Source organism: Ovis canadensis, chromosome 3 (assembly GCF_042477335.2).
Source record: "Ovis canadensis isolate MfBH-ARS-UI-01 breed Bighorn chromosome 3, ARS-UI_OviCan_v2, whole genome shotgun sequence".
NCBI lineage: Eukaryota > Metazoa > Chordata > Mammalia > Artiodactyla > Bovidae > Ovis > Ovis canadensis.
The window spans coordinates 169,039,160-169,049,593 of NC_091247.1; the positions used below are offsets into that span (position 1 = coordinate 169,039,160).

At 52.2% G+C, this 10,434-nt stretch overlaps 2 protein-coding genes across 3 annotated transcripts; both read right to left on the reverse strand.

Annotated features, from left to right (window-relative positions):
• Positions 1-411: 411 nt before the first annotated feature.
• On the reverse strand, positions 412-3,577 carry MYL6 (myosin light chain 6). 2 transcript variants are annotated; one of them, XM_069585005.1, is made up of 7 exons: positions 3,479-3,577; positions 3,181-3,208; positions 2,173-2,316; positions 1,799-1,972; positions 1,630-1,707; positions 1,280-1,324; positions 412-602 (listed from the first exon to the last, which is right to left on the reverse strand). In XM_069585005.1, the coding sequence occupies exons 1-6, from the start codon at positions 3,479-3,481 to the stop codon at positions 1,296-1,298; spliced, it is 456 nt and encodes a 151-aa protein (XP_069441106.1). In that variant the 5' UTR covers positions 3,482-3,577; the 3' UTR covers positions 412-602; positions 1,280-1,295. The 2 variants fall into 2 exon arrangements, with proteins under 2 accessions (XP_069441106.1, XP_069441107.1); XM_069585006.1 differs by lacking the exon at positions 1,280-1,324 and having other exon boundaries at positions 3,479-3,564.
• A 268-nt stretch (positions 3,578-3,845) lies between these two features.
• Positions 3,846-7,968, reverse strand: MYL6B (myosin light chain 6B). Its single transcript, XM_069585012.1, has 8 exons — positions 7,897-7,968; positions 6,376-6,604; positions 5,627-5,654; positions 5,270-5,413; positions 4,877-5,050; positions 4,273-4,350; positions 4,081-4,118; positions 3,846-3,942 (listed from the first exon to the last, which is right to left on the reverse strand). The coding sequence occupies exons 2-7, from the start codon at positions 6,556-6,558 to the stop codon at positions 4,090-4,092; spliced, it is 636 nt and encodes a 211-aa protein (XP_069441113.1). The 5' UTR covers positions 6,559-6,604; positions 7,897-7,968; the 3' UTR covers positions 3,846-3,942; positions 4,081-4,089.
• Between the last annotated feature and the right edge of the window lie 2,466 nt (positions 7,969-10,434).

The window sequence follows — 10,434 nt, forward strand, 5'->3', positions numbered from 1 at the left end:
TAGTGGTGGCTTCATGTCTTCCCTTATTAGGCGGGAGAAGGCAGGCATCTCAGCTGCTTGTTATTGTTGGCCCTGGGCCTCGCTGAAGTGACAGGCCCAGGCAGTACTAATATGGCCTGACTTTCACTCCAATAAACAGTTCCCGGGCTCCCTGACAAAAGACCTTCCATGCCAGGGAGGGCTAGGAGAGGACTCAGCCTCACATGGGATAGAACAAGGGTGGCCAGCCTTAGTCCTACAGGCATTTATGGCTTTCCTAATCCCCCCAAGGTAGCCTTTGTAGCACCGATGAGTGAAGCCAGCATCTCTTAAATGAGGCAAAAGTGGCTCCTACAGGCCCTTGGCTGGCTTTCCGCAACCTCTGGTCCACTGACCTTTCATCCTGCTCAGGAAGAACAGCAGAACCGCACATAGAACAGAGAACAAGTTTATTTGGTGAATGCTGATGGTAGACATCATCCAAGAGAGAGAATCTGGGGAAAATACTGTGACAAGAGAACCTAGGAAGCCTCCGGGCTACATACACCATCTCCCACAAGGAAGGTGCAGTGTCCACGCACACTGGGAATATCCTCAGCCATTCAGCACCATGCGGACGAGCTCTGTGGAAAGGAGAGGGGGGTGAACAGGAAGCAGGGCGAAGGGGAGGGGTCCGCCAGGGGCCAGGAGACCACAGACCACAAAGGCAGCGTAGGAAGGAATGTGCCCACGACAACCAACCTTGGGGTCAGTTTGCAGTACTCTCGACCCCCAGCTCCCCTCCCACCAGCTGTTAGTTCCCCCTGCCCCACCCTGAGCAGCAAGAACACAGCAGAGGCAGAAGAGTTCCCAACTACACCTACAGCTACTGTCAGCCACTGGGGGGAGGAGGAGACAGAGTTTTGGGTTAGGGTATCTCCAAGCTGCCCAGCGGAAAGAAGAGAAGACCTACAGCAGCACGGTGGGGCAGGCAACCCACCCTCCCTGCCAACCACGTGATCCTGGGCTAAAGGATCACCATGAAGCCAGACAGGGGTAGGTAGGCTGGTGTGAGTTCCCAGACACCAGCACCCTGGAAGCCAACCAAACCTCAGACCCAGTTCTAGGAGAGGAGGAGGTGCCACACCCCCAGGCTGTCTGCCTCTTTGAGGAACCCCTCCCCTCCCCAGTCAGCTCCATGCAGAGGCATGCCGGGAAGAAGTCAGATGGTAGTAGAGGAAGGCAGGGGCTAGAGAGCAGAGGCTGGGGAAAAAAACACTGGGGAGGTCAACTAGAGAAGGGGGGCTGGGAGGAGCCGTACCCGCCCCATGGGCCCGTCACCCCGACAGGATATGCCTCACAAACGCTGCAGGAAGGAAGAGACATTCATGGTGAAGACAAGACATAGACGTGGGGTGAAGGGGTCAGGCAGTGAGGAACTGGACATCCATTTTTACTTCCCATCCCTTTCCCACCCTTCAGGCCACAGGAGCCCTTCCTTTCCTGTCACACCCCTCTGGCCTCCCATTCCTGGGCGGGGCTGGGCCCTGCCCCTTGCCTCCTGGCACTTTTTAGGAGCCTGAATCCAGGGACAGGGAAAGCCCTCAGTGCGGTGCATGACCTGCCCCCATATGGCTGCTTCCTCCGTGAGACCGCCGGTTCATCCCTCACCTTCATAGTTGATACAGCCATTGCTGTCCTCATGCCCTGCCACCAGCATCTCTACTTCTTCCTCTGTCATCTTCTCACCTGCAGAGAGGAAAGAAGAGCGAGCATTCTGGAGTTGGGTGACACCGAGGTCTCTCAGGTGGCACCTCAAGAAGAAAGGGCAGAGCCTCACCCAGTGTGACGAGAACGTGCCGAATCTCAGCACCCATGACGGTGCCGTTCCCTTCCTTGTCAAACACCCGAAGGCCTTCAACATAGTCCTCATAGGTGCCCTGGTCCTTGTTCTTGGCCACAGTCTGCAGCATGGGTAGGAAGTGCTCAAAGTCCAGTACCTTCACGTTCATCTCTGCCAAAAAGGAGGTGGAAGCTAAGTCATATGTGTTCTCAGGTCTGGGGGTTAAGGGGCTCCCACTCCAGGCAGGGGAAATCTGTGGGATTTGCCCGACAAGACCCGCTCGTGTTTGGGGCCTAGGAAGATAAAAGGAAGCTATTAGCTGAAGACTGCGGGCCCCACCACAGTGCAGAGTTGTTCTTAAGGACCCTCACCATCACTCTTGGGGTTCCCCAGGACTTTGAGCACCTCGGCGTTGGTGGGATTCTGGCCCAGGGCCCTCATCACGTCCCCACACTGACTGTACAGGATCTTGCCATCCCCCGTTCGGTCAAACAGCTGGAAGGCCTCCTTGAACTCTGAGGATCCAGATAAACATCAGTATGGGACACACAGGTGTTAACCCAAACCCTCCTCCATGGTCCCCACCGCCCATTCAACTTTGATCATGCTGAGGAAATCAGATATTTATAACACTGTACACCCAACCCCTGTAAGAGGGATCCAGTGTCCCTTCCTCCCAACTCAGGTGTCTCACATAAAGACCTGGCCTTCCTCAACGCTTAGCAGAGTGGTTCCGGCCACTTACACACCCTCTCCGCCTGCAGCAAGCCTGCCCAGCCTCCTCATTACACGACTCAGGGCAGGAATTTGCCACCGCCCTGTCTGGGCCCTGTCCTTATAAGGAAGTGGGAGCAGCGGCCTGGGACTGGGGTCATCCCAGCCTGCCACTTCTCACCCCTCTAGTACAGGGTCCTTTCAGAGGGTACTGCTACAAAGAAGTATCCTCAGCAAACTCCCCTGTTGCACTTTAACAAAAAAACAGGTCACTGCTGTTTACAGCCTTTACAATTCCAAGCTGAGGGGAGAGGGTAGTTACCACAGGAGGAAAAGAGGCAGAAGTAGCTGATTAAGGAACACAGGAGCACAAACAGCTTAATACACCGTCCCCAAGCCCCACACACAGCAGGCATTAGTGATCAAGTTGTTTCACACACCCACATCACCTAAAACTCACCCAGTGCTTGGGGCTCAGATCTAGAGTAGAAGGGAAGGGAGGAAGAAAGAGTGAGAAAAGAAAATGGAAGATCCAGACGGAAGGAGAAGGGAACCCACCAGGTACTCCCCTGGGGGTGCTAAAGAGATGACAGGTGAGGGTGAAAGAGCTAGAGGGAGTGTCCCTCTCCCTAACATGACCTCAACAGAGGTCAGAGATTACCTACCTGCGGTCTGATCCTCGGTGAAGTCACACTGCTCAGAGAAGACGAGAGTGGTCAGCATCTTAACTCCAATCCCCCCAGCTTCCGTCCCAGTCCCAAGAACTCTGAATCACAAACTCCTATTCCATGCTGGGGACTCGCTTCCCAGCAGGGTAGGATCCCAGACACTCCAACCCCACCTCCAACCTTCGAGGGCCTCAGGTTCATTTACCCGCTACTCTCTGCCTTCTCCCCGCCCCCTCTCCCCGGCTTCCCGCCTTTCGCCCCAAATCCCGCTCATCCTCTCGGCCCCGGGCCCCACCATCTTGACGCTCAGCTCTACGGGACCTTTTCCTGCAGTAATGGCTCCGGTTCCTGGCCCAACCCTAGTCTTAGTACGTCCTAATGACGTCACCCCAGCTGACCCAACCAATAGGGATCCTGGCCCGGGTTTATGCAGATGACGCTACTATATTAGTAATAAGGTGGGCGGGGGCCAGCTGGTGTTCAAGTCTCCAGAATAGCCCTACCTGGGGCACAGAAACTGCAGAACAAGGTGGAATGGGGCGCAAGGAATCTGCTCCTCCGAGCAGCGAGAAAGTCAGAGGAGGTCGCATTGGTGGGTGCGGGTGGGAAGAGGAGCCCTCCCTTTCCCTCCCCCACCTCTAAAGAAAGCAAGAGTCGGAAGCTAAGGGAGGAAACGTCTCTTTATTTTGAAACAATAGCCTCCTAGTGGCAGGAACGTGCTTTTGCCTGGTGGGAGCCCAGCGTCCGACGCCACTGCACCTGTGGAAAAAGATGAACGTTGCCAAATCCTGCCGCTGTCGGCGCAGCAAGACACGGAAATGCACTTCCTTGCTTTTGTACGCAGGCAGAGGGACAGGAAGGAGGCTTGCCTCCCAAGGCGCAGTGAGAGTGCCGTACCTGCATTGCTCAGACGCTTAGGATGTGCTTCAGGAAGGCTGCAGAGAGAAGAGGCAAGAGGGGCTTCAGAAGCTGGCCTGATGATAACCCATCTGACTTTAGATAATTCAGGCTTCAGGATGCCTCCACCCACATACCTCGGGCCTCCTGCCTCCCTCTTCCCCAGTCGTTTCTGCTCCTCTGGCCCCTCACCTTCATAGTTGATGCAGCCACTGCTGTCCTCATGTCCTGCCAAAACAGACTCCACCTCCTCTTCAGTCATCCTCTCTCCTGGGCCCAGACACAGTGTTTTAGCCCCTGCCTTCCCTCCCTTATCAACCCATGCCTCTTTCTTCTGGTGGCACCTCCTCTTCTCCCACCCTGGAGACTTGCCCATAGTAACAGTCCCCCAAGAGAATTCCCTCTTTGTAGTGGGCATGCCTTGAATGTGTCTCTGAATCTTGCTTTCCATTTCACCTCAATTATAGGTGGTGAAAGCTTTGACAGACAAGGAAACTGAATTCCAGAGGATTAAAAAACAGACCATATCATAGAGTACAGCCATCTCTTCCCAGGACTGAAACTCAGATTTCCCACCTCGTTCCCTTTCCTCTGCCCTTTGGGAGACAGCTGCAGCCCACTCACTTTAGACTGAAGGAGGAAGACCTTCAGATCCTGTCCCTAAGGCTCTGACCTTCTCAGTCTCCTGCCCATGACCCATAGGACAGTAATCCCTCACTGGCTCTGCTTACTTGGCTAACCTTCTTAGTTCATCCCCTCCTCTCAACACCCCCAGGAGTTCTGGTCCCTGTCTCACCCAGGGTGGTGAGGACATGTCTGAGCTCAGCTCCCATGACTTTGCCATTCTGCTCTTTGTCAAACACCCGAAGCCCCTCCAGGTAGTCCTGGTATGAGCCTCGGTCTGGCAACTTGGCGACTGCCTGAAGCATGGGCAGGAAAGTCTCAAAGTCCACACGCCGGGACTTCAGCTCTGGAGATAGAGAGGTGAAGGAGAGGTTACTACAGTGTCACCTAGGACCCAACTCCCATCCCCACCATGAAGGGTTTCATCTGTTCAACATTCAGATATTTTTCTGCCCTTATGTTTGACAGTTTTTAAAGTCCTGGGACCCACCTCAGCATCCTTTATCACCTTACCAACATTCCACCACCAAACTGAAAACCCGCATTGTCCCAGAGGTGCCCTCACCATCACTCTTGGGGTATCCCATGACTCTGAGCACCTCGGCGTTGGTGGGGTTCTGGCCCAGAGCCCTCATCACGTCCCCACACTGGCTGAACTGGATCTTGCCATCCCCCACTCGGTCATACAGCTCGAAGGCCTCCTTGAACTCTGAAGTGTAAGGAGAGGTCAGTGTTGACAAGCGGTTCCCATCACCACCAACAGAAAGGAAGTTCAGAAACAATGTGCTTGAGCTGGGCAGAACAGAGAACACAAGGAGCACTAGTGTGGGAGGTTTCAAGGTCGGGAATAGAGGTAGGGGAATAGAAAGAGGATCTGACTAGGGACTTGGGATGGACAGTGGGATCAGTGGCGTCTCCTCACCCTCCAGCTGGTCCTTGTTAAACTCGATCTGTGGAAGAGAAGAGCATGTGAGGAGAGATGACAGGACTCACTCAATCCCTCTCCAGCACTCCTCCCGACCAACTGGCAGCCACTTCAGGGGAGGGGCCCATAGGGACCAGGCTGGGAACCCAGCCATCTCAGTCCCATTCCCAGCTCCAGAACTTGGGAGAATCCCAAGAGGAGGAATTATTGGGGGGAGGGTTTCCTGGGAACAGGGCTAATCCCATGCCACCTGTTCCCCTCCCTCTACTGCCCTGAGCCCTGCATCCCTCACATAACTGGGGGCTGAACAAAGGCTAAATTTACCCCTGGCCCCCAGCTGTGATTGTCTAACAAGTCTGTCCTCTTCAGCCTTCCCTCCTGGGGTTCAGAGCTGTGGCTTTTCATATTGAATAATCAGACAGGCACAGGCAGCAGCTCCCCCCTTTCACCTTGAAACTGTCCTCAGAACCCAGATGTTCCCCATCTTACAGGCTCTGCCTCCAGCAGTACAGTGAGAAAGTGATGTACATACACACACATGTTATCGGTTAGAGGCAGAGGGCAACAAAGACAATAGAGTCATTAAGCTTAGATGCTTCCGGCGGGGGGTGGGGGGTACTAAGAAAACCCCCCACCATCATCCAGTGCTTACTGATTCCCTACCTTCTAGATACCTGCAGTCCCCTAGGCTACATCCCACTGTTGTACCGACTCCTCCATTCTCTTCTCACTTTTCAGGGACTTACCACCACTTTGGAGAGATCGATGGGGGGCTCCTGGGGTTTCGCAGGTTTCTCAATGATTAGAGGGACAGGTGGTGGTAGCTCAACCCTGGATGGAGGGGGCCCTACTGCGGGCTTAGCAGCAGGCTTGGAGGCAGCAGGGGGCCCCACTGGCTTCTTCACGGGAACATCCTTCTTGGGAGGCATGATGTCGGGTGGCCAAAGGACAGTGTGCCGATGGGGGCACCCATCTCTGTTTAAATAGCCAGGGAGTCTGGGATGTCAAGGGGCGGGGGCAGGGGCAGGGAGCCAGTTGGCTGGGGGGAGGGTGAGATAGAGGAGAGGTATGCCGGCTGCCCTCACTCCCCTGGCCTTGTGTGGTTCAGGACTCCTGCCCCAAGGTCTTCTCCCTTCTGTCCACCCCGCCCCAAATACTGACCAGAACAATGGCCCTTTGGGGGCCGGGGAGGAAGTCAGAGACGGCCCAGAACTGGGGGGGGGGAGTTAACTTTCAGGGTGCAGATAGGAGGGTTGCCAGGGGCAAACTGAAACAGGGGTGAGGAAGAGAAGGGGACCCAGAAAATTCCGATCCCCTGACTCGGAATAGTCCTTTTTCCTAGCAGCTTTAGACTCTTGAAGATGGAGGCAAGGATGGGGGCCCTATTAAAGGGGGGTCTGGGAGTAGTGAAAGAGGTAAAAAACAAGCAGGTCTTCCACTTCCCTCTTCCTATCGATGAGGAGCATGGTAGTTCACCCCACAGCTTATAATACTCAGTACCTCAAGTCCCTAACCCCCTCCCTCCCAGCCCAGAACTGGAACTGTGCACTGCACGATACGGAGAAAGAATAGTAATAGAAAGGCGTGACTCCCACCGATTGTCTCCTAGCCCCAGTGTTGTTTTAAGAGTGGGGATGGAGGGAAGGATTGAGTTTAATACCCATCACCCATACTCCGAAGAAAGGAACCCTTGTCCACAAGCCTATGGTCATTCAAGTCAGACAAATACGGGTGCCTGCTGAACCTGTAGGGACTCCATGGTGGCACCTGAGGGGAAAGGCAGGCTCTGAGAGGCAAAGGGCCTAATTTCTAAAATCTCTAATCCGTAAAGATGTGTGAGGTCCTCTGGGCTCCATGAGTATTCAATCCTCAACCAGAAGGATAATAAGACCCTGACTTGGCAGCCAGGTTGCAAACCTTGCTGTGGGCACTGGGGAAAGGTGGAAGTCAGGGGCCTATGAAAGAGGGGAGGGTTTGCTGGTTATTTTTGTACTGGGGGTAAAAAAGGCGATGATTTAGACAGCATTCTGAGGAAGACAGTAGTGATTCCATTTAGGGGTTTAGAGAGTTGATGCTGGGTCTCCCACTCGCAAAAAAAAAAAAAAACATCTGAACCTCATTACTGCAAATCGTCTCATTTTAGGAAAATCAGAATCTCTCCTCTAGCCAGGAGTACCTCACACACATACACACACACACCCCTACACATACACACCCCTAAGCCTTAAATAAAGGAACGAGCCCCTCCCCAGCGCCCCAAAACTCACCCTGCGGGGTCCAGGTAAGGGGCGGAGGCGGGGCGCAGGGCAGGCGCGGGCCCTGAAGGGTTAATTTCTGCGGCCTCGGAGCATGCCGGGAGATGTAGTCCTCGCGCGCCCGCGGGCTCACGGGAAACACCGCGGTAAGGCTCAGGGAGGATGCTGGCGCAGTGACTTCCGGCCCGCGGCGGCGGTTGGTGACTCAGGTTTTGGGGGTGCGATTCTTGTCCCAGAACCTAAAGGCAGTGAGCACTTTACAGCCCCTATCCCTGACCGTAAAACCGCGCGTGGCCCCTCTAGATATCTCCTTTGCTTGGCTCTGAGTTCCCCGCTTAGTGTGGGCGGGGATTTATTCCTGAATCCACTGGTAAGAACGCAGAACGAGGGGGAAAGGCTGCAGCTGCAGCAGGCCGGATGGAGGTCAGACAGTAGGAAGCACTTACTCCCTCGGGCATAATGGTTCGGCCTTTTTAGCGTCCTTTTACTGTTTGGTAGAAAGAGAACAGAAGCCGTTGCGTTGCCTTGTGACTTGGAACAGTTAACTGAAGTTTTTCGTTTTTTAAAAAATGAACTGGTAGTTAAGTGTTAAACTTTGGAATTAAGCAGGGTCACCTGCCCTTAGTCGCTCTAAATTGAAATTTCCGCTGAATGTGGCAGCGTATGTACCAGCCACCCTGTCGTTTCTTCACAGGTCTTGGAATGCAGGGCTGGCTTCTCCAGCCTTTGACTATGAGAAGTCTCTGCCCAGCATTGGACATCTCTTTCCCGCAGATGGTTGTTTTTTAGATTTTTTTTAAAAATTGAAGTAAAGTTTACAAATATAAGTTTCAGGTGTACTACATAGTGATTCTCAGTTTTTAAAGATTATACTCTATTTATAGTTATTGTAATTTTTGCTGTATTCCCTGTGTTGTACATCCCCCAGATGATTATCAAAGTTCCTGTTTGTGCTTGGAGGGAGCCAGCCCAGGCAAGCCCGACTTCACTGGCTGGACCAGTAAATGCCCTGGTTGCTCACACAGTGCTGGACATTGGGGCTTGCCTGGATGGGCAAGCAGTGGGTCGGAGAAGAAAACCTACCCACCAGAGATCAATAGTGTGAGGCCTAAGTGAACTTTATGGGCAGTGCAGAAGTGATACTTGCTGGTTGGGGCAAGCTTCTTGGAAGACCAGAAATGGGTTGTGTAATAGAAACAGTAACGATGAGGAGAGTGTTAGCAACTATTCTGGAGGTCTCAGCAGAGCAGGTACTGCTGTGAACCATAGAGATGGTAAAGAATGTGGACTCAGACCAGCCTGCTTAGATTTTTTTTTGGGGGGGGAGGGGTTTCTGTATGTTTAAATTTGAATCTAGGTCCTGCCACATACAAGCAACTTCAGTTATCAATAATATGTAACCTTGTAGTTCTGTTGGGAGGGTTCAGTGTGTTAATTTTTGTAAAACAGAATGGACCAGGCACAGAGTAAGTGATTTGTTAGCTAAATTTCCTTTACCCTTCCCAGCATATGAAGTAGTTGGTATTTCCTCATTTTTCATCCATAAAAGATTACTAGGCATGAACAGATGGAGAGCAAGAAAGAATACATTTGTCTTAAGTGTTTGGTTACAAGACTGTTTGGGGGAGGGCCACATCAAAGATGATTTTTTGTGTCTTTCATCGCTTCCACAGAAGTTGGTTTTGAAGATGGTTTATCTGATTTTTTTCTCTTTCCCCTTTATAACTGCCTTTTGGCAGTTTGCCAAGGAGAAGTGCTTATGGCATCATCTGACTCTCTAGCCTTTTGTCTGATTTGTAGATAAGCAGTGCAAGAAGAAAAGATGAAGTCCCTTGGCAAATACAAGTTGGAGGACTAGCCTTCATTTTCTGTGTTATCTCTTTTAATCATAAATACCACAAACCAGACTGAACGTGGTCTTAACTGGGCATAGGTGATTTATGCACCATATATGTGGGCTTTCTGTGACAAATCCCCAACTCTCCTCTCTTCCTGCGCCACCTGGGATGTGACTTGTGTGTTCTTAAGGATTGCATGTTCTAATATTGAGTGAGTGAGTGAGTGAGTGAAGTCGCTCAGTCGTGTCCGACTCTCTGCGACCGCATGGACTGTAGCCTGTCAGGCTCCTCGGTCTGTGGGATTTTCCAGGCAAGAGTGCTGGAGTGAATTGCCATTTCCTTCTCCAGGGGATCTTTCCAACCCAGGAATCGAACCTGGGTCTCCTGCATTGCAGGCAGATGCTTTACCATTTGAGCCACCAGGGAAGCCCTATTCTAATATTAGTCAACATAAAATAATTAGGAAGAGCAGAGCTTTTTAAAATACAATTTGAAAAGTTACTTTCCAATTACAATCATTACAAAGTATTGGCTATACTCCCCATGTTTTAAAGTATATGCTTGAGCATGTCTCACACCCGTTCTTTGTACCTCCAACTCCCCTACCCCAAGCTGCCCCTGCCCCTTCCGCACGAGTGACCACTAGTTTGTTCTCTGTATCTGTGAGTCTGCTTCTTTTTTGTTGTATTCACTGATTTTTTTGTATTTTTTA

What these genes read in the sequence shown, in the direction of transcription:
- MYL6 (XM_069585005.1), bottom strand. An exon ending in CACCGAGGATCAGACCGCAG is followed by an intron (nt 2,317 to 3,180) that starts GTAGGTAATCTC and finishes CTGGATCCTCAG; the next exon opens with AGTTCAAGGAGGCCTTCCAG. An exon ending in TGGCTGTATCAACTATGAAG is followed by an intron (nt 1,325 to 1,629) that starts GTGAGGGATGAA and finishes TCCTTCCTGCAG; the next exon opens with CGTTTGTGAGGCATATCCTG.
- MYL6B (XM_069585012.1), bottom strand. Translation starts at nt 6,558, where the DNA reads ATGCCTCCCAAGAAGGATGTTCCCGTGAAGAAGCCAGTGGGGCCCCCT. An exon ending in TAACAAGGACCAGCTGGAGG is followed by an intron (nt 5,414 to 5,626) that starts GTGAGGAGACGC and finishes CTTACACTTCAG; the next exon opens with AGTTCAAGGAGGCCTTCGAG. An exon ending in GGGATACCCCAAGAGTGATG is followed by an intron (nt 5,051 to 5,269) that starts GTGAGGGCACCT and finishes CTCTATCTCCAG; the next exon opens with AGCTGAAGTCCCGGCGTGTG.